Source organism: Trachurus japonicus, chromosome 2, assembly GCF_045865225.1.
Source record: "Trachurus japonicus isolate A0001 chromosome 2, Traja_1.0".
NCBI classification, from domain to species: domain Eukaryota; kingdom Metazoa; phylum Chordata; class Actinopteri; order Carangiformes; family Carangidae; genus Trachurus; species Trachurus japonicus.
Window position 1 is genome coordinate 5,418,601 of NC_140908.1, and position 22,865 is coordinate 5,441,465.

At 41.6% G+C, this 22,865-nt stretch overlaps 2 protein-coding genes across 3 annotated transcripts; one reads left to right on the plus strand and one right to left on the minus strand.

The window, feature by feature from the left end:
* Positions 1 to 724: 724 nt before the first annotated feature.
* On the minus strand, positions 725 to 12,558 carry LOC146990665 (chloride intracellular channel protein 5-like). Of its 2 annotated transcripts, none has more exons than XM_085796954.1 (6): positions 5,302 to 5,587; positions 3,866 to 3,975; positions 2,569 to 2,694; positions 2,374 to 2,480; positions 2,083 to 2,261; positions 725 to 1,989 (listed from the first exon to the last, which is right to left on the minus strand). In XM_085796954.1, the coding sequence occupies exons 1-6, from the start codon at positions 5,356 to 5,358 to the stop codon at positions 1,825 to 1,827; spliced, it is 744 nt and encodes a 247-aa protein (XP_085653080.1). In that variant the 5' UTR covers positions 5,359 to 5,587; the 3' UTR covers positions 725 to 1,824. The 2 variants fall into 2 exon arrangements, with proteins under 2 accessions (XP_085653080.1, XP_085653088.1); XM_085796962.1 differs by lacking the exon at positions 5,302 to 5,587 and adding an exon at positions 11,960 to 12,558 and having other exon boundaries at positions 729 to 1,989.
* A 1,958-nt stretch (positions 12,559 to 14,516) lies between these two features.
* Positions 14,517 to 22,264, plus strand: enpp4 (ectonucleotide pyrophosphatase/phosphodiesterase 4). Its single transcript, XM_085796937.1, has 8 exons — positions 14,517 to 14,660; positions 16,505 to 16,742; positions 17,526 to 17,819; positions 17,914 to 18,018; positions 18,803 to 19,001; positions 19,672 to 19,848; positions 20,509 to 20,778; positions 21,903 to 22,264. Exons 2-8 carry the CDS (start codon positions 16,506 to 16,508, stop codon positions 21,998 to 22,000), a joined length of 1,380 nt encoding a protein of 459 aa, XP_085653063.1. The 5' UTR covers positions 14,517 to 14,660; position 16,505; the 3' UTR covers positions 22,001 to 22,264.
* The last annotated feature ends 601 nt before the right edge of the window (positions 22,265 to 22,865 follow it).

The following is a 22,865-nucleotide window of genomic DNA, read 5'->3' on the forward strand; positions in this document are numbered from 1 at the left end:
TAAAGTGCCCATTTACAGCTCATCAATTTATCTGGATAATCGGCATAAAAAAATTCTTTTACCAACTTAATTTAAGATAGATTTAATATTTGATGGCTTCAAAGCTTGAATGGTGAGTGTGACTATAATGTTCAACTACCATTTGCCAGGTAAAAGTAATTAAACAGAAAAGACGTTAAACAGGATGATCCCTAACTAGATGTTACCATAACAGTGCAATGAAAGCTTTGTATCTACTGCCATCTGCTGGCTCTCAGATGCTAAGAGAATCCAGTTCACTTATAACAATTATGTTCTGCATTTGTTTAATTAAATAAAAAAATACCACAGGAAGTAAAGAATTGCTCAATTGTTCTGTGACATGTTTATTACAGAGGTGAAGAGGCAGATGAGAAGAGCGACAACCTGCTGTGTGGAGAAAACAAAAACTTAAAGCAAAAAGTGGAGGAGCAGCTGTGTTCATTTTTAGATTCTTGCATCTAAAGTTTTCCTTTGCTTTTTTTTTCTGCACGCTGACTGACAGCAGGTACCTCTCACTTTGTTATAGGCCTATGCATGCACGATCACATGTGAGTGTGCATGACTGCTATTCATTACACTGACTGTGCATACATTTCCATTTGAACAAATGAATGAGAAAACCTTTGTACTTCAGTATCAATAAAACAGTATCCATTCCTTCTGCAGAAATTCACAAGTGACAAACCACAACTCTTAGGCTCAGTCTCTGAGAAAATAGATTTATTATTCAAATAAGTGACATATACACAGTGCGTTTATGGTTCTAATAATCAGACAGAATATGAATGTAGTTCAGCTATAATCATTTACAGACATGTTCAGTTTATACTATCATCATACGGCTCCACGGAGCACCAGAGGTCCTTTGATGACATCAATAATTCAAATTCATATTATATTCAAATATATATAATTTACTGTACAGACATAGAGCTTAAGGCAGAAGAGAGCTTGATTCCCACTAAGGCACTGATGACTAAAATTACATTCACTACCATCAGTTTGCACTAAATAGGCTGTCAACACTGTAGCTGGGGTAAACTGGGTTATCTGTGTTTTTGTCTTTTTATTTATTTCACTGTTTCATAATGAAGTTTTAATCTGAAATACATTATCAGAATAATCTGTAAACTGTGGTGTGAGACTCTAATAGAAAAGGGAATTAAAGCGTTAAAGCCATTCATTCTCATTGAGAAAAGGAAGGAGGCACCACATCCCCACAAAGTTCAAAAGTTGACTTTCCCCCGATAAAAGACAAACAATTTTGGCTGAAACACATTCTTAGCAGTATTTTTCAACAACAAAGAGAAACATGCTATGATATCATTATATATTAAGTCAATAAACTGATTAAGTGTGAGACTGTGATAACCAGCAGTAATTTCATTATTTAATGAATTGCCTTAATCTCAAATTCCCCATTAATTAAACTCCACCACCTACTGTTGCCAAGCATAGTTTAAAATGACAAACACATTTTTCCCTCGAAAATGATTTGTAATTTTTTAATCGGATACTTCTCCTGAATAAATATATTTATTTTAGGAGAAGTAGCAGCAGCATAATCACCAAAACCAACCCTTTTTCAGCCCTTCCATTTTGTTTAGAATAAGCTCAGAGCCATCAGCCTATATTCTAATATAATAATCTATATTCTTAGCAAAACCTTTAGACATTGATGAATCATTTTTTAACACATGCTCATGTTGTGTAAAGAGTGTGTAATGTGTATCAGATGCATGATTTTAAGTATTTTCCAAAAAAGAGAAAAAGGTACAATCATGACTGCAGGTTGTGATGCATTCACTTTCCCAGCCTCTTGGCTACATCCTTATACGCCAGTTCGATTTCAACGTCAGCCGCGCAAGTGTTGGTGAACTCATCTCGGCTGTAGGCGTTGCCAAGGTAACGCCACAGTCCTTTAAACTCGGACGGGATGTCGTAGTTTCGGTATTTCTTTGCAACCACCTGACAAAAAACAAGCGAGCGAGGCTGTCAGAAAACACAACTGATGATGAGGTCAATGGGATCAAAACCAATGTGATATCCAAAGTAGGTTACCTTGACGACATGAAGTTTGGGCAGGAGGTTGCAATCCGCCAGTGTCAGTTCATCTCCATCCAGATACTTGCGGTTAGATTCATCCTTGCCACGGTGTCCCATGTCAACCTCGTCAGGTAGCGCCTCCACCAGATACTTATCCAGCTTAGCTATGGCCTTGTTTAGAGCCTTCTCTAAATCTGCAACAGACAAATCAACATTTCCAGACCAAAAGGTCATGAAGGTCAACAGGGTTTACTAGACTGCATTTAGGGAATAGCTTTGGATACAGCAGGCTGAGTGAGCCCATACCTCGATTTTTATCTGGTTTTGTGTTCTTGACGTAAGCTGAGAACTTGGCAAATATGTCATTTCCGGCCGTGTTGGATTCACGGTTCTTCGCTGCAAGTTTGGGATACCTGAACGACAAGAATGCAGTGTGAGAGTTGGCATGTTGCTCACTTCCTGTTCCCTTTGTCTGTGTTTTTGTGCACATGCAGGACCTACTTTGGTGGAGCCAGCATGGCCTCCAGGTACTCCTCTATTTTGTTGACATCAGTGAGGACTTCCCCCTGGAAGGTGAGGAACGGCGGGTGTGTCCCCGGGGCCAGGTTGTGAAGGTCGGCCGGTTTCCTAATCAAGAGTGGAACCATTTTACAACCTCAGCCCAACATAATTAAACACACACCTTAAAGATAGGCCTATCTGTTGGCCAAAAACACAACTACAGCATTGGAAAACACAACTACAGCATTGGAAAACACAACTACAGCATTGGAAAACACAACTATAGCATTGGACATTTGGCATTTCTTTCCAAATTTTACTTCTGCTGCATGTATGTTAAACATCTAATGGAAACTCACACTTTATAATGTACCTCAAAGTTGAATCAAATAATTATTTTTACTAAGGCAATAAAAACAAGATGTAAAAACCACACTGACATACTGTCATTGCTTAAACTTTGTAGTGTACTTACCAAATAGTTGCCTGTTTTAAGGTTTTGTTTTGATCCCATGCCAATACCCACGGAACATACTAGACTCTTTTGCAGCAAATGGTTCACTATGTATTTATTAATTTATTTAAATATTTATGCTTTTTTGTATTTTCCTTTTTTAATCTAAGCCTGCTGTTCTACCTGCTCTTTTTAATTAGCCCTCAGGGGCAAAAAACGTTCTTTGAATTTGAATTTGAGTTGGATTTGAATTCACCAGCTATGTACTATGTAGTTGCCAATGTAGTGAGGAGCTCACCAGTAGTGTGGCTCTCTCGAATGTAACCCAGGAATGATGCCTCTAATATGTTTGCTGCATATGCACCTGATCCCCTGTCTTCAATTATTTCTTGTCCCCAGCTGCTCCAATCCTGACCATTTTTGAGTTTCTTTAATAAAACAATTTGACCTGCACCACCTGTTTCTGCCTCATCGGTCATGAGCCTGTGTCCTTGTGGCTCCAGGTGGTGATGGTGGTGGTGCTGTTACCTTCCCTTTCCTGATCATCCACTCCTGCCACAAGTTTGCGTATTTCCCTATCAGTTTACAATGTTTTTGAGCTGCCTGACTGAACTGTCATCAGATCATAATTCATTATGAATCTAAAAGTCAACACTTTTCAGAATATATTTAGTCATATTTGATCAATTGCATATGATCAGCTTCAATAACCATTTTAAGATTAGCACCATCAATTTTGAATCTAACTCAAATTTGAAACATGTATATAAAACTGCAACCAGGATGAGAAATGACATTCTCCATTCTCTAGTCTTTCATCGTGTTTGTTGGCTCTATTATTACCTCTTGAGGTCAACAGTGGTGACATTAAAGACAACTCCTTTCAGCCAGAGGATCATGAAGAGGCGCTGGGAGAACGGGCAGTTTCCAATGCTCTCTCCGTCACTACCAGCCTGCAAACACACACATATACACACATGGTGAGATACACATACAGGGCTGGTCTTTAAAGATGAGCACTGCAGTGTCCGTTGCTATGGACGCGCATATTTCACAAATACACTGTGACATCCGCCCTCTCCAGGCCGGCCTCACTACAGGAGTCTGGTCACCAGTGATTGATTTTACCTGCTCTGGCTGCAGTATGCACAGCGATCAGCAATCAACCCGCTTCTCTGTCTCACCCCGGGCTTCCAGTCTTTGATTTTATTCGTCTTTTAGGTTGGTTTTCTCTTTAGTTGTGTAAAATAAACTAATTTCCAGTTACAAACTTGTGTGGGGACTTCCTACCTTTATCCAACGACACTGACCGACTCCATAGAAACTGCAAGTGACACACTTTTGACAACCATTCACTCATTTCTCACATTATGAAGAATTGGCGTCTTTTACTGTCTCTGTTTGTGTACACATGTTTTTAATTGGAAAATAATCAAATACATTAAAATCAAGTGAGTGTGAGTATGCGTGCCTGAGTGTGTGTATTTATGCAAAGCTGCAACAGGACACTGTAATAAGACACTGAGTCCAACATGAATAATCCACACTCCTTCCATTAGCCGCCTCACTGCTTATCTGAACTTCCCGTTCCTACACACTGTAGTTGTGTATCAGCTACAGAAATCATAGACAAAAAGAAGAAGAAAAAAAAGTGGGCTCGCATTTGAGATAGGCCTATTTAAAGGTACAGTTTGATGAGTTGGAAACCACTAGCAGCTAGTTAGCTTTGCATAATAAGCAGGTGTTTTAGCTGTGTTGCTAGGCAGTTTTTTTTAATTAATTTTTTTTATGTTTGGACAGATAAAAGGTGTTTCACCATGTGTCCAGTGTTTAAGCAGTGCTATAAGCCATGCAAACTGTCTGCTGCTCAAAAGAGAGTGGTAACAGTCTTTGCATGTGTTAAGTAAATTGATCATAAAAACAACCCCATGCACTGACACACATAGTGTATCATAACTTCAGACCATTCAAAGCTGCTGCTCTCAATACTGAAAGGGCCCCAGTAATTATTCAGTGGGGGAGAGAAAGAGAGAGATTGTCCCTGCACGTGGGTGTCAGGTTAACACACGGAAAATCAGCATGCAACAACAACAACATGGCATGCACACGCTTAAAGGAGCCACCCCGACAAAACAGCACATATGTGGCTAAAATTTTATTACAGACAAAAATTATAGAGGGTATGGTTGTAAAGAGATGCAATTTAGAAGTGAGAAACTTGTATAGTGTCAAATTGTGATGTACACACACTGTAACACACACACACTAAAAACCCCCACCTTGACAAAAAGCTCAATATCAGGGTCCTTGTCCTCCTCAGCTGCAGTATCCGTCATGGTCAAGAAAGACACGCTTTGCTTGTGTTTGTTTGTGTAAATGTATCTACCTGTGTGTCTGTTTGAATGTGTGTATGTGTGTGTGAGAGAGAGAGAGGTCTCAGTTTCAGATTCTACTCCAAGTCCATTCGGTGAAGTCCGCTCAGTCCCATTGCACCTCTGTGAGTGTCAGCTGAGGTCGAATGCCAGGGAGACAGCGTGTGTGTGTGTTGGTGTGTGTTGGTGTGGGTGTTTGTGACAGAGAGAGATAGTGTGTGAGAGAGAGAGGGGTTCAGTTTGTACCCATGGCCTCAGCTGTGGGGCGGGACAGTGTCGGGCAAAAATAACCCCGTTGGGTGGGGCGGGGTCGGGGTGGTGAATGCAAGCACGAACACAGTGAGAAGTGAAAGGGCAGACTGTGTCACCTAGGACTGTCCCTGTGCCTCTCACTTCTTAAGGCTGTGATTGACAACACAAGTGGGACTCACACAATACTTTGCCCACAGAAAAAAAGTTGCCAACAAATGCTATTCTAGAAATGAAACTTTGTAACTGTAACCCATTCATGAAGAATTACATTGTCACCAAAATTATTTTTACTTTGATTTTTTATTGTTTGGATAATTAAGTAAAAATGCACTCATGCAGTAACATTTTATGAATAACCACCCTGAAGTTAATTTTTGTGAACTTGACAGCAAAACAAAACAAAACACACACAATTCAAATCTTTTTCTTTCTTTTTTTTTTTAATTGATTGGAAATTGTTATTTTTTTTGAAAAACGTTTACCTGCAGTCAAAACATGTCTATGTAACATTAAATTTTCCCTTTGACTGTTAAACAAGAAGTAGAAAACACTAAATCTGTCTGAGGTCTTTTTTTTATTATTATTATTATTGAAAATTGGTAGGAAAAACCGGAGGGCCCGGAGAAAACCTTACATGAGATGGTTAACCCCCCTGTTGTCCTCCTGGGTCAAGGAAGGAAGGGTGAAAGGAAGGAAGGAAGGAAGGAAAGAAGGAAGGAAGGCAGGAAGGACGAAGGGAAAGAAGGAAGGAAATAAGGAAGGACAAAGGGAACGATGGGAGGAAAGAAGGAAGGGAAAAGGAAGGAAAGAAAGATGGAGGTAGGGGAACAGACCAGGTCAACTGGATCAAAAGAGGAAGGAAGAAGAAGTAAGGAAAGAAGGAAGGGAAAAAGGATTGTGGAAAGAAGGAAGGATGGAGGAAGTGAACAGATTGGGCCAATTTGACCCAGAAGGACAACAAGAGGGTTAATTGTAGATGGTAATGGAGAGTATTACAGTTCATCCGGATGTCAGTCACTGCCCTAGATCAATTTCTGATTGGCCAGCCTTTACGGGTGGGCTGAGACACTGAGGATGTTTAGCGGTCTTTTTTTTTTTTTTTAATTAAAAATTGGTAGGAAAAACCGGAGCACCCGGAGAAAACCTTACATAAGATGGTGAATTGACGATGGTAATGGAGAGTATTCCAGTTCATTCGGATGTCAGTCGGTGGGCTGAGACACTGAGGATGTTTAGCTGTCTTTTTTTTTTTTTAATTGAAAATTGGTCGGAAAAACCGGAGCACCCGGAGAAAACCTTACATAAGATTAATTATTATTAATCACTTACAAATCAAATTGATCTAAAGGCAGGACTAACATATCTTTGATCTAAAAAGCCCTAGCAAGAGCACTGAAAAACCTGGAGAGTTTGGACCTCTTTGGTGCGTTAAGGAGGATATCCAGGCGGAATTTTAGAAACCTGACAAGAGCATCATCAAATGATGTGTCACCTAATGTCAATAAAGCCTCAAGTACTTGGTCTACAGAGCCAAACTCCCTACAGAGGTCTCTGAGCACGTCATTGTTGAGTCTTTTCAGGTTTTTCTTGATTTTTTTGGAAGAGGAGTCACGGAGCATATCAGACAGATGCTGAATGATGGTGTTGATGTCTTCTATCTGAGAAGAATCTTCAGTTGTAGCCTGGATGTGTGTGATGAGCCTCAAATAGAGTAAAGTAGTGGTTTCAGTGGTCATGTCCTCTGAGCGGAAACAGTTAGGTAATAGTCGTTGAAGAAAGTTTGACCCTGTGGTGGGGAGTGCAGTCCTGTCTTGGTTGGTCATGTCCTGTGATCTAGGAGAGTCCGTGTCAGCTAACCGCGATTGTCTTCTATCATACTCAGAGATTCGCACTGGAGCGGACTGAAAGACTTGACGACTGGGCTTAAACACTGGTGTTGTTCTTACAGCTGGTTCTGAGTGCCAACTGGGACAATTTAGACGGCTTTTACGCGCATTCGAGGTAGCAGCAACCTTCCCAATAGAAGAACCAGGTGCGAAAGGGAAAGCCGGAGGAAGTGCTGCAGTCGGTGGTTCTCTCGCTGGCGATTGTGTAGCCGGTGATCGTGTAGTTGATGACCATGTAGGCGGTGATTGTGTAGCCGTTGATCGTGTAGTCGGCGATCGTGCAGCCGGTGATCGTGTAGTTGATGACCATGTAGGCGGTGATTGTGTAGCCATTGATCGTGTAGTCGGTGATTCTGTCGCTGGTGATCGTGTAGCCGGCAATCGTGTAGCCGGTGATTCTGTCGCTGGTGATCGTGTAGCCGGCGATCGTGTAGCCGGTGATCGTGGAGCTGGTGATCGTGTAGCCGGCGATCGTGTAGCCGGTGATCGTGGAGCTGGTGATTCTGTAGCCAGTGATCGTGGAACTGGCGATGGTGCAGTCAGTGATTCTGTCGCTGGTGATCGTGTAGCCGGTGATCGTGTAGCCGGAGATCTTGTAGTTGATGATCGTCTAGCCGGTGATCGTGTAGTTGATCTTATAGTTGGTGACCCAGTAGTCGGTACATCACAGGTTTCACGGGGCTCTGGTGTTGGAGTCATTCCATCTTCTTCAGATGAGCTCATCTTATTGTCGATTAATTCTCGGATGTCGGTCAGTGTGCCAGACAGTTGCTGGGCTGTTTTTTCTGATCGCTCTTTGTCGGCGCAGAGTATCAAATTCTGCAGGAGCTTTCCCACCATGTCCTCTGCCATGGCATAGCGGACTTCAGGAGAAAGCCTTGTTGCGCCATCTTCCCTCTTGGTGACTCCAGGGATGACACGGTTGGTAAGATGTCCATCCACTGCAACCACAGGAAATTGATAGAAGTCGTCTTCCATGAGGTTGTCGTAAATTTTCCCAATCAGTTCCTTAACAAGTTCCTTGATGTTGTCATTCAACATTATGTTTTCCTGTGATTTGCTGGCACGTGCGAAAAGATTCCCTGACTTGAGCTTGTCAAACAATTCTTCAATTTGAGGTTTGATGGCCTCAAAATGAACTCCAGTCTTTGCAGTGCTAAATACTGATGTCCGGCTAAATGGTCTGGGAGTTGAACTAGGGGACTCTGGAAGCTCTCCTATGTAGAGCTTCTGGTCGTCTTCAACGGCCGCCAGCCCTGGTGACTTTCTTGCTTTCTGTGTAAGCCTTACCAGATACCGTGAGTGTGGTCTCTTTGCTTGGGTCTTCAGCTCTGTCATCATTTTTCTATATTGGTTTTTGGCAAATGTGACAAAGCCTGATTTCTGATTTTGTGGGTTGACATTGGCGGTGGCACTTGCAGGTTTGGCAAAAAAGTCTTTCACCATGTCCACAATTGGCCTCATGTCAAAATGAGGTTGTGGTGACTTGCTTTTCTCACAGCATCCAATGTTGTCAAAGTTCTCATAATGCAGGTCTTCTCTGATAGCTCTGACAATATCATACGCTACAATCTTTGCTTCCAAAGCGTGAGTAGATGAGGGAGAAATTTTGCCACATTTCTCGGCACTGTCTGCTGTCTCATTGGACCATTTGAGAAGAATGTCAGTCACAGCGCTGGTGGTCGTGTGCACAGAGATCCTGGATTTTACACTCGAAGGTGTTTCCTCCCTTTCTGGTACAGATGTTTCCATTATCTCTGGTGATTTCTCAGGGCTTTTACTTGTGCTTTTGCTTTTGCTTTTGCATGGGGAAGCCTCATCTGAAAGTGCTGGGTGCCAACATGCTCCTAAGCACCGGAATTTCAGCTTATCCAAAGACTTTCTCAGACATTTGGTAGCTTGAAACACCATTTGGTGAAGAAACTTCATGTTTGAACCACTGACAAAGACAGCGGGCTGCAAAGGCCAGTCAGGGCAGCTGAGGGCTTCTGATGCGATGGAGCTGATTTTATGAGAAACTTCTCTTTCGATTAGTTCACTTAGCTCTGCAGCGCTCTCACATTCGTCCTGTGGAACATCGAGAGCCAGAGCGAAGCTGGCAGAAAGAGAGTCTCCCAAATTTGTGCTAATGCTCTCCAGCGATTCTTTTATATCATCTGGAGACATTTGTTGTTGGAATCCTTTCTCAATTAATGGTTTCACAATTCTGAGAACCATTGTGACCACTAACTGCACAATTTCTGCGCATAAGTTAGCGATGGTAGCTGTTGTGTCTGCATCTTCCATTCCTGCAGCCAACAGATTCCACTGCACTGAGGTGAATCTTTTGAGATATTTGCTCACAACTGGAACAAGATCCTGCGGAGCGACTTCAACGGCGTCCTCCATTGATGATCTTGGGCAATCCATTCTTTTTTCACAAAAAGCTGCAGCAAACGCTTTTGCTTTTTTTTGAAAATTTCTGCAAATGTTCTTCAACAAAGTCCTGCGCAGAGGGAGTGCGTGTGTCTCTTTCACTGAGGTTGAGTGAAAAGAAGAGTTCAGCCCTCAGACTTCAAAATACAATCTATCTGACGTCACTAACATGAAAGGCAAAAAGAAATCAGCCAATCATATGCCAGTGACGTGGCCCGATTATGACGTCACCGCACATGAAATGACCCAAACACGTCATCCTAATATCTACATGACAATAATTATGCCTCCAAAGTACATTGACGTCACACGTCGAGTTCTAAAAAGAGACCTGCAGGCGCACGTGCACTATCTATGCATGCACGCGCGCGCACCCACCCACGTATTAACGTAATCTCCTACGTACGGACTGTTTTTTGTTTGTTTTGTTTTTTTTTGGGACAAATACACAGAATGTTCAAATCGAATGAAAACATGATTTATTTTGAGTTTTATTATCCATATCCACTTGTTTTGCTGTAGGTTATGTCTTGTTCAGGCTATTTTGTAAATTCAGTGAGATCATGGAGGAGAGAGACGCGTCCTGTGTTCACACCTCTTGGATGAATGGAGGTCTGACTGCAACCCTGTCTGCACACACAGTGCGCTCCCGACGCAGGCCGGGGAATGAACGGAATGGAGACACTCACATGTTCTCCTTTTTCTAGCTACAACTTCTACTCTCTGAGGTAAAAACAAAAAGGTTAGCCTACCACATGTTCTCACGGCTGCGTTTTTCTACCTTCTGCCAAATGATCTGCGCTTGACTGTTATCGTCCATTTCAGTGTATTTATACGGTCTTCTTGAATGAGAGAGAACATAGGCTAAACTACCTTTTACACTATTTCTCTCGAGATGGCAACCTGTTGCCATAGTAACTGGCTGATAGAGCCATCCTAAATCAGGGGTCTTAAATGTTTTTCAGGTCAAGGACCCCAAACTGACAGAGAGATGGAGCAGGGACCCCTATTATATTAAAAAATGTGTATTATTATTATTAGGCTATATTAAACTGGGCCCAAACGTAGCTTGTTATTGTGCATTCAAATAAGCTATTCAAATAAGACACATGTTCATATAGGCCTATTCTTGTTTTTATTTTAAACGTGCAAGGTACAGTGAGTAGGGTGGCTGTCCCTCTGCCATTTCTAAATAGACATTGTTCACTGATACCAATGCTGATATCAACTATTAATCACAAGTAAGTGTCTCATTAGAAACACGTTTCAGCTGTAATAAGTTAGGCCCTAATCACTGTGAGCATGGGATTGGCCTGTTGGCTAAACCTCAGTTACTTTTGCAATCAGTTTGTGGTTATATTGCCGTCTTTTATGTGGCTATAGTTTCAAAGTGTCAGATTTACAATCCTTGTACTTTAGTAAGAGAATGTGATTATGTAATAATTTCAGTGTATATGTGCGAAAGATAGACAGATAGACAGATAGAAAGATAATGTAATCCGCACACACTCACAAGTCCTGCGACAGGAGTCAAAACATTCCTGTCAGTTCAACTTAACTTATATTTAGAACCAGAGTAACCCCCTCCTAGACACACTGGTGCTCTCATACACACACACACACACACACACACACACTCCTATTTATAGACCATCGTGTCTAGTCATTCCTACGTGTGTGTGTTTGTGAACAGAACAGTGAGATGTGTAAATGGACAATGGGGAGTAAAGTCCAACTCTAATTAAATTTAGCACATGTACACACACACACACACACACACACACACACACACACATCATCATCATCAGATACACACTGACCTTGCACATTCGTACATTAGCTGCTGATAGGAGATTTATGAGGCCTACAAGTTGGATCAAAGACAGTTTGTAAGTATGAGTGGGCAAACCTCACGTGCGTGTAGCCTACATTTACTATTATAACAAGTTGTTCCATGAGAATAAATGTATAAATAACTAATACAATAAAATTCACCTCCTTTTCTTTCCTACCTTGGTAAAAAGTGTGACCTGTGGGCCATCCTTGTTCTCCGCAGCTTCCTCCTTCTCTGAGGCTGATGAAGATGATGATGAGGACGATGAGGACCTGCGTGATGAGTTCCTGTCGCCCACCTCTTCCAGCGGAGACCCCCTCTCCCAGCCCAGATCTTTGCTACTCTCCTCCACCTCGACCCTCACCTCCTCCTCCTTCTCCTCTTCTTCGTCTTTCACCTCATCCTCTCTGTCTGAGATTTCCATTCCATCTTTCTCCTTATCCTCAGCGTGTGAGGAAGATGAGGAGGATGAGGAGGATGATGAGGAGGAGGATGAACTGCCTCGCCTCTCCTCGTCGTGGCTGGGACGGCGTGGCGGCGGGAGAGAAGGAGGATCTGGAATCGTCCCCATGGCCTGTGTGGTGTTCTCGTACTCTCCCGGTGTCATGTATGCGGGCTCCTCGTACACGGTCATGTCGTATAAACCACCAGACTGCTGGTTCTCATAGGTGACCGCCGGGGTCTCGTACACGTTCTCCTCACAGGGATCCATGCTGGCTGAAGAAGTAAAACAGAGGTCGTCCCGGGACAGTGGAGAGAGTCAAGGTGTGTAGCCGGATGACTGTAGTGCAGCAGTTCTTTATCACTGTGAAGCACAGGACTTTGGACAGAGATGGTAGAAAGGGAATGCCAAGAAAATACAACAGGGATTCTTAAAGGAGAATACAACTTACAACTGTAGCGTGAACAGAAATTAACTTCCACTAATTATTCAATGACTATAGGAGGACAATATGTTTTGAACCTGTTACTCTCAAAGAATTACAGTTTTCATTTATTGAAATCTACTGTAAAAAATCAACGTACTAAGATCTGGAACTTGCTCCTGTGGCCTCAAAGTTACACTATCAGATCATCAGATTATGGTGTAACTCCATATTATATAATCTAATATAAGAAGAAACAGTCCTAAAAAAAACTCATTTGTTATTCAAAATAGGTTCAACTTTACATTTAGTGGTTCACATCATATTTTCATATTTTCTGTCACATCTTCTTGCAGAACTCCAGATAACTCTGGTGGTATCATCAGGGTTGTGTAAAATCAACATGCTCTTTAAAACTGTGAACAGTAAGGATGATTTGTGAAGTGACAGGCCTCTCTCTCTCTCTCTGCAGGAGCCTGATTGGTGGAGACTGGTCGTCAGTGATTCATTTCACCTGGTCTGGCTCGCTGCACTAGCCTATATAAACCCGACAGCAGCAGTCCTGTCTCTCTTTGTCCCCTGGTAAGATGAAGTTTAGCCCTTGTGGTAAGATGACCTGGTTTGTTCATGTTGGTTAGTTAGGCTGCAGGTATTTGGTTCTTTGGTACAGTCTCAAGAATGTGTCTGCCTACTTGTTAAAGTTCAGCTGAGAAGCATCACACATTGGTGTTTTTCTTTTGGGGGGAGAGCGATATTCATGTTACTTTGTCTCTTCACTGAATCTTGGTTGCATTTCTCCTTTAGGCCTCTCTTCTTTAGGATTGCATCCTCCAGTACCAAGGTTGCAGATGCTTTAGGGTTGGACTGGTTAGAGGTGAGGTTTGTGGTATGTGTACTTTTGGTACAAGACAAAACAACCTCTTTTCATGTTTAATGCAATTTTTTTTAAATGTGATCTAGTGGCTTTCTCCTCTCTTTTTCTTTCTAGTTTACTGTGGAACCACTACGGGTGGAGGTGTGACGACCCTCTCCAGGCAGACAGGAGCCTGATGTGGTTCATTTCACCTGGACTCTCTTCCATGGCTTCACCCTGTTTAGTTGGCCATTGGCTTGAGTGTTTTTTGTTGTCGTGTACAATAAGCTGTTATCTACTCAATGTGTGGTTCCCTTGTCCGTGCGAAGCACAATGGTATTTGTTTTTATACATTTTGGAGCAATATGACCATTGTCTGAAGGCATTTATGTTGAATGACTCATTTACAAACTTTCTGACTGGGGATGGTCATAAGATGTGATGTCTGGTTAAATTCAGAACATTGTGAAAAGGGAAAATGTGCCTGCCCTGCAAACTGCAGCACAATGCTGCAATGTAATGCTGAGTTGGTCACACACTTCTAATCTAGATTCAATTTTACCTTTTTTCCCTCATAGATGTAATATTTTCAAGTGATTTATAAAGGCACAACATTGCCATGTTCAAATAAGAAAATTACATTTAACACGACTTAATTTTTCATTCAACCACTTCATGCATTTCAAGTAAACGACCCATAATTGCCTGTTGTCTTGTGATTGGTTATTTGAACTGTGAATTCCGGTCCGTGGACTATTACGTCAAGCGTTCCTAAACAAGCGCAGAGGTACACGGTTTCTACGTCAAAATAAAAGCATATATATTTTCAAAAGTCACAAATGAGCATTTTTACACTTCTGTGCTCCGACTTGAACATCTGAATTTAGTTTTGTATTTATGCATAAAACTGAAACATGAATGGAAAGCTGTTTATGAAGCTATATTTACGGTAATACGTGTTTCAAAGAGGGTTGGGTTTTATTTTGAAAGACGTCACCGGAACCCTGTGAAAATAATCTTGGCTAGCTCGACAGCATCCACTTAGCATTTATGTATTTTGAGGAAGTGCGTTGATGATGTTGCGGCGAAAATAAAGTCGGTGGAAAAGTTCTTCACCTGGTTTGTGTTTGTTGGACAACTCTCCGTCAGCCCGCGAACAGGTAACGTGGATAAACGCACTGTTAGCATTAGCACATATTATAAATGCGTGTGAACGCTGTGACATTGGCAAGCTAACCTGTTGGGACGTCTGCTAACCGGCTGCTCTACCGGTAGTGACAATAGTCAAATCTTCGTGCTCATTATCACATATTCTTCGCATTGTCATTAGTTTTATTATATATTTTCTTAATTAGTGGCGTTTTATTTTAAAAGATAAGGACTTCCCTTGTCGATCCGTGCAGATGATTTCATTTTAATTCAATTGCGTCACTGCTCGTGTTGTGGGACATAATGTGTTGACATGGTCACACTGTGCAGAACTGTCTTCCTTATTTTGGGCTGAGGACTTGCTTAAAGGTTTGATTTAGGATCAGACAAGTGATTGCAATTTTTTAAAGGTTATTAATTGTTGTGGCATTTTATACCTGTGTGCACTGTCAAAGTGAAAGCTGAGAGAGTGTGTGTGATGTATGCCAACCACTCGACCACCAAATACCTTGATTGACAGTCTGTTTGACGTCCAATTGGCAGGAAATGAGTGTGAATTAATAATAGTAGCTGCAAGTAATGTCCACCGAAAAGATGAAAACACAACTCTGTTGTGTATATTTTGTGTGAGAAGCTCTTGAGCACGTTTAAAATAAAGATGTATTATTACTGTTTAGTTTTAGTGTCTTATTTAATTTCCTTTTTCCTCAGTTTGCACAATTTTGATGTGTGTCATCTTGAACACTAATGAATGTAATCCAATAGAAGGAGTGAGAGAGGTGGAGGGCTTCAGTGCTTCTCTGTATCCCTGTCATATCCAGTGCTGTGTGCTGCTTGTAGTCAATCTAATTTCTTTAGATTGGCTCCAATTTCATGCATCTCCGAGGTAACAGCTTGCGATCCTTGTGATCTCTTTAACAGCCTTAATTCAGAGAGCAAATAAGAAAATTACAGTTGACAAAAGTGAATTGAACAGGAAGAGGGAGTCAGGGGGAATTTAATTTCAGGTCAAACTGTGGGTAAGTGCTTGTCAGATGAGCCGTTGGCAGACGCACAGCATCTGATTTGACTCACAAGTTTCACTATTTGTCATCACAGGTGTTAGGAAGGAGGACATATATTAAACTGTGTCTGTGTCAAACCAAGCTAAAAATGGGCTGTACTTGTGGCTGACAAGATATATAAAAAAAGTCACCAGTGCAAAGAGCTAAAGCAATAAACTTAACAGCACTGTTTTTGCAAGACTTTTACAAGGCTTCCACATCTTTCTGTGCATCTCAAGTGAAGGGTGTGAAGTGGTGTAAGGCGTGCTGCTACAACAGCTCTTGAATGGGCCTGAATAACATAAAGAGCTAAGCCATGAATGACGACAACAGAATCCTTGGTATGTTAATGATGCAGGATGTTGATGCTGTTGTATGCAGAAATCAAACAACAAACTGTTGAAGACTGTTATAAAGTAAACATTGAGGCTTTTACTGACTTCACCCCACCCCTCACTCTTACAATGTGAGGTAAGTCAGTGAGCATACATCCCAGCCAGTTTTTCACGTTTACTTTAGTTTTAAAATGCCAGCCCATAGCAGACAGTGCAACAAGCAGACATGACTGCTCAGGAAGTGAAACAAACCAACGCTCAGACATTTTTATTCACAGATCAGTGGGACTTTTCTCTCCCCCCGTGGTTGCGGTGACTGGTAACTGCTACAAGTTTCACTTCCTAACAAGAAAAGTGAAAATACAATTGCTTTACCTCTCCATACATGAGTGAACATTCTCGTTCTTTGAATGCACCGTATATGCCGTTTCATGCAAATTGTATAAATCGGCTTGTTTGTCACAACTTCTTCTTCAGGATGCTGTTCAGACTACTACTGAGCTTCCTGTGTGGCGCCTCAGCCTTAGCCACAGGAAACAGCACAGCTCAGCCCGGTGTTGTGCCGCTGCTGCTGGTGTCGTTCGATGGTTTCCGGGCAGACTACCTGAAGAGGTTCCCCATGCCGAACCTGAAGCTCCTGTACAGCCAGGGGGTCCTGGTGGAGCATCTCAGCAATGTGTTCATCACAAAGACTTTTCCCAACCACTACAGCCTGGTAATCATGCTGCTTGTGACTGTGTTTAAAATGAATGAATGAATGAATTTTATTTCAAACAAATGTGTCTAAAATGAATAGATAAATATCATCAAATCATGATATGCACATGTTCAAAAAAGGAGTCGGAAGAAGTATGCACTTTAAAAAAAAATTCCCACCCCTTTTTTTCTACTCATCATGGTTAATATGTACAGTATATCTATCTACTACTTAAATATCCATATCAATATACATCTATCTACTACTATACTACATAAATATCCTTATCAATATACATATACATCCATAGAAATATACAAGTGTATATACTACATAAATATCCATATCAATATATCTATATATCTATGGAAATAAAGGCTATTCTATTCTATTCTATTCATATCAATACTACATAAATATCCATATCAATATACATTTATACTACATCCATAGAAATATGTAAAACATGTATATACGTATATACTACATAAATATCCATATCAATATACATATATACTACATCCATAGAAATATGTAAAACACACATATATATATATACTACATAAATATCCATATCAACATATAATATCCCGTACGTTTAGTAATTTATTTTTATCCCTCATCTTCCATATACTGTACCTATTTAGAAATATTTTTTTATACCTCTTTTTAAATATATTTATGTTTGTGCCTTTGTCTAATAGAATCAACTCAAATACACAATATATCAGTATATTAGCATTATAATGAATCAAAACTCTCATGAAAACAAAAAAATAAATGTCACTGTTTCCTTTCCAGGTGACGGGCCTGTACGCTGAGTCTCATGGCATCCTGGCCAGTAGCATGTACGACCCCGACAGCCACAAGCACTTCACCACGGGCAACGACACGGACCCGATGTGGTGGAGCGAAGCACAGCCCCTCTGGATCACGGCGCAGGAGTCGGGCTACAAGACGGCGGCCATGATGTGGCCAGGCTCTGACGTTGTCATTAACAACCGCACGGCGACACACTTCCTGCCCTACAACTCTAATGTGACGTTCAAGCAACGATTAGGAAATGTGACAGACTGGTTATTGGGAAATGAAAAGGTAGGAAAGTTGTTAATTGTTATTGAATTGCCATTTCTGCTATGTTCTGCCAGTGTTGTAAAACTTGAGTGCACATTATGTCTGCATCCATCAGGAGAAAGGAGCCATGTTTGCAGCTCTCTACTGGGAGGAGCCGGACCGGTCAGGCCACATATTCGGCCCAGACAATGAAACTGCCATGAGCAAAGCGTTAAAAGAGGTGCAGTAATTTGATTAATTAATTTAAGCCTGTCACACAATGATTGTCTCTATGGTTGGTTTGGTATGGTATGGTTTGTAATAATTAATTACTAATTAATAATTAAAGCCAGTTAAAGAATATCTATCTATCCATCTATTATAAGAAAAAGTTCTATCTATCTATCTATCTATCTATCTATCTATCTATCTATCTATCTATCTATCTATCTATCTATCTATCTATCTATCTATCTATCTATCTATCTATCTATCTATCTATCTATCTATCTATCTATCTATCTATAGCAGATACCTACGGCTGTGATGTAACACTACACCATTATCCATTTAGTCACATGGCAGTGAGCCAGCATTCATTATACTGTGATCCTGGCTGGCTACTAGTCACACCTGTGGGTTTCCACCTATAATATTCCATTCGTCATGTCATAAATGTTTTAGATGCCACACAGACATTTCCTTGTAAGACACTGACCTTTAGTCTATTTGTATCATGAGTTACACTCAGAATGGATTGGTTGTTTTTGGGGCATTTATTTGATAGAGGAAAGCAGGGAGAAAGACATGAGTTAAAGATTGTCTCAGCCAAGACTCAAACCAGCGATCATATGCGGGAATGTGCTCTAACCACTCAACCACCAGCACTTTAGTAAAAATGATAATAACACACCATGACCTCCAGACATGTTTGCTACCGTTGGCCTCCAGAGTGATCACTATATTGTCTTAGTTTAGTTGTTATTTTGTCAAATAGTCATCAACGGGTATTTTCCTGCGTTCAGGTGGATGACAACGTCGGTCTGCTGATGTCAGAACTGACCCGGACCGGCCTCTGGGGTCACATCAACGTCCTGGTGACCAGCGACCACGGCATGGCCCAGTGCTCGGCCGAGCGCCTCATACGGCTGGACGACTGCCTCCACCCCGACAACTACACCCAGGTGGACCTCTCTCCCGTCGCAGCGCTCATCCCGAAGAAAGGTAACGAAGAGCATCAGCTGTTATAGGGATAGTTCACCCAAAATTGAAATTTATCATTATTTCTCATCTTCTTTACTCATTATCTACTCCCCCTCATGTGGACTAAGGGCTGGGAGAAGTTTCAGAGTCCTCCGTGGCTTCTCTGAGTTACAGGGGGTCTCGGCGTAGCAGTGTATGTCCATATAACGGTTGCAAATGGATACCAACTGTCTTCGTAACAAAAAGACACACCAAAAAACATCCAAATACCTCCATGCTGCTCGTATGTAATGTCCGTCTTGTATTGAAGCCCCGAAATGCGAAATTGCCCCGAAAAAAATTAAATAAGTCTATATTTCAAGCTTGTTTTGTAGCGGAAGCTACAATACAAGACGGACATTACATACGAGCAGCATGGAGGTATTTGGATGTCTTTTGGTGTGTCTTTTTGTTACGAAGACAGTTGGTATCCATTTGCAACCGTTATATAGACATGCAATGCTACGCCGAGACCCCCTGTAACTCAGAGAAGCCACGGAGGACTCTGAAACTTCTCCCAGCCCTTAGTCGACATGAGGGTGAGTAGATAATGAGTGAAATTTCAATTTTGGGTGAACTATCCCTTTAAAAAGTGGTAAAACAGCCTTGCAACTGAAAAAACTGAAAAAATGCTGTGTCTGTCGGTGTGTAGACCCCCAGGCTGTGTTCGACTTGCTGAACAAGTGCCACCCACACATGACGGCGTACATGAAGGAGGCCATCCCTGACAGGCTGCACTACAAGAACAACGGACGCATCCAGCCGATCATACTGATCGCCGATGAGGGCTGGACCATCGTGCACAGAAAAACAGACCAGCTGCCAAGATGTAGGTCTCTCTTTAAATAAATAAATATGTTGTCATACCAAAGATACTCTATTTACCAAGATACCCCATGAGCGGCCTTTTCTTGATAAAAACTGTATGCACTTCCTGTCTCCTAAATGGGCGTGGCTAACCATCAGCCCACCTCTGTGAAAATTCACAGATATGGTCCATTTACAACGTAGGAAGATGAAAGTGAGATATTTAAATGTTATGTCATTTGATAATTAACATTACATATTAAAATAAACTTAACATTTTGTGTAGCATGACTAAAATTATTTAAATATTTCAAACACTTCGCAGCCGTTTGTTTGACGTTGCCTATATCAAGAGATTAGTCATGTAATTGAGACAGAGACTACGGTAACAAAGTTAATTTCACACATGTGTCTGTCTGAAATGAAAATTATTATGCATCAATAAATGTTCACAAGACTATGGCTTGTGAAAAATGAGTTGTGAAATTTACTTGATGCATAATAATCGACCATAATCTGTGTTCACGTGATTATTTCTCTTGGAGTCAATACACTCAAGGCCGCTAGTCTATAATTGCGACATCCCTACAGCTGTCATACTATTGGGGGTCTTGGTTTATAAACCGTCTTTGGTCATACTCATTGAACACCACCTTCCTCTCCTTCCCTCCTTCTCTCTCAGTGGGCGATCACGGCTATGACAACTCCCTACCCAGCATGCACCCCTTCCTGGCGGCGACGGGGCCCAGCTTCCGTCAGGGCTATCGCATCAGCAGCATGCAGTCAGTGGACATCTACCCGCTCATGTGCCACCTGCTGTCCGTCCCCGCGCGGCCCAACAACGGCACCCTGAACCACGGCCGCTGTCTGCTGGCTGCCGAGACCTGCTGGGACGTCCCCCTGATGGTCGGCCTGGTGGTCGGCGTGTTGCTGGTCCTCTCTACAATCACTGGTAAGTTTAATGTGGTGGCCTTTTATCCTATTGTATCGGTTTATGAAATTGATTTGTAAGTGACCATGTTTCCATCCACTTGTCGATCGAATAATATGAAGATCGATGAAAATATGAATGTGAATAATGCCGGTTCAAGTGCATTTCTAAGACCTTTAAATCGAATAAAAAGCTGTGCGTAATGACGTCATGTGTTGTTTTGAGATCATATTGGTGTATCGAGTTGTTTTCTTGCAATTTACAGGGATAGTTCAACATTTTGGCAAATTGGCCCATTGCCATAATCCCTATAGTCATAGCAGTAGGTTTGTTACCTTTAATTGTCGGTGCAAGCTTTTTTTAGAACGGCGGAGCAGAGCCGCGAGCTGCTCAGAGCTACGCTACGGAGGCTCATGGGATTTCTTGGTTTCTCTCATCAAACTCATCAAATACACAATCCAACAACTCCAAAACGCTCTGGTGGACAAGTTGTGACCTGCACATTCACCACGCTATGAAATAATAACAGAACCTTATGAGACAGAGTTAGTAAATGCAGAGGCTGCTTGCTGAAAAACTGCCCCCGACGGGAACATGCATGAGCAGTTTTGCATGAATTTACCTCGAAAACTATCTGTCTCATAACGACATCCATCCTTCATCTTTAACTGATTAGTGTGATGAGCTGCTGGAGTCGTTGCCTGGAAACCACTGATGTGACATGCATGTCATCAGAAGACAGGGAGTGGCGTGTAAACACCGTTTTGATGCAGATGCACCGTGTGTTAAATACGACAGACACCGTAGGAGACCTGTCACCTGTGGTTTGTGAACGGCAGCGCTTCAAACAGTTCTGGGAGATCATGACGCTTCACATTCCTCATATCTTCCCTTGTTTACTCCCTACGTAGCGGGATTGACATAAAACATGATCGCAACTCACATTTATCCAGCAGATAACTGTTTACATCAGCATTTGTCGTAAACTTTGCATCGATCAAGAAAACGTCAGATGAGGTCGACCGTATTAACTTTTTATTGATATTCATGACATTTAATCGATTTAACTGTTTCCATAAGGCATTTTGTGTGACTGTGTCTCATCTCATGTGATCCACAGACTAACTTGTTTGCCGTCTCTTCAGTTCTTTTCAGGATGCTGAGCCACCGCCGGCCCTCAGGCCCTCGACCTTTCCAGAGGCTGCAGGTCGACGACGACGACGACGACCCCTTATTGGAGTAAACCCGAACTGGTCGTCACAAATGAACCGGTGTTACCTGGGTGTGCTTTAATAGGTACTCGACATGTTGCACTTTAACCACCGAGGCCACTGTCCTCGCTCTCTCACAAGCGCGTGTACTGCATGTGTATGTTCATGTCTGAAAACACACATGCAGTACAAAAACCCCTGCTGTCTATGAAGCCTTCAGATCTACTGACACCTGCTGTGCAGCTGTAGGAAAATGGTGAATAATATATGTGACGTCAACTCTTCATAAAGTTACTGCTGTAAAAAAGAAAGTCCTGTTGCACATGAGATGAGAAACCAGTTGTGTTTTGTCAGGAAATGCAACTGGTTATGGTAAAAAATAATATTATGGAATTTTATTTTAGGTTTTTAAGAGATTTTTGTTGAGCCACTGATTTAAGAGATTTATTTCATGTTAAGTGTGAGCTGTGTAGTTTTTTTTTGTACTTGTAATGTCTGTTTTGGTCAGCAGATGGAGCCCTTAGCTCATTTATATTGTCTTCTATCTGTATATTGAGGAAAGCCTCACAGAGATTTAATTGGTTTTCTTTTGGTTATCTTTATTTTTCAGGTTTTTCTTTGTAATGTTACTGTTCTGGTTTATTTGTTGCTATGATACCTGAGTCTGAATTCATCTCTATCATGCTTAAACCGTCCTTGTATCTACATTTGCATGGTTAGAAGCTGAAATCTGAAACCTGACACTTTTTTACTATTAAATTGTAATATAATAGATGGAGAGGACTGATGTGAGGAGCTGTTTTAGAAAGGTGATTTCTATGCAAATTGTCTGTCAATCACCATGTACATGAATGAATTATACCAAAGATGCATTTAGATGGACAACACAGGCTTGAA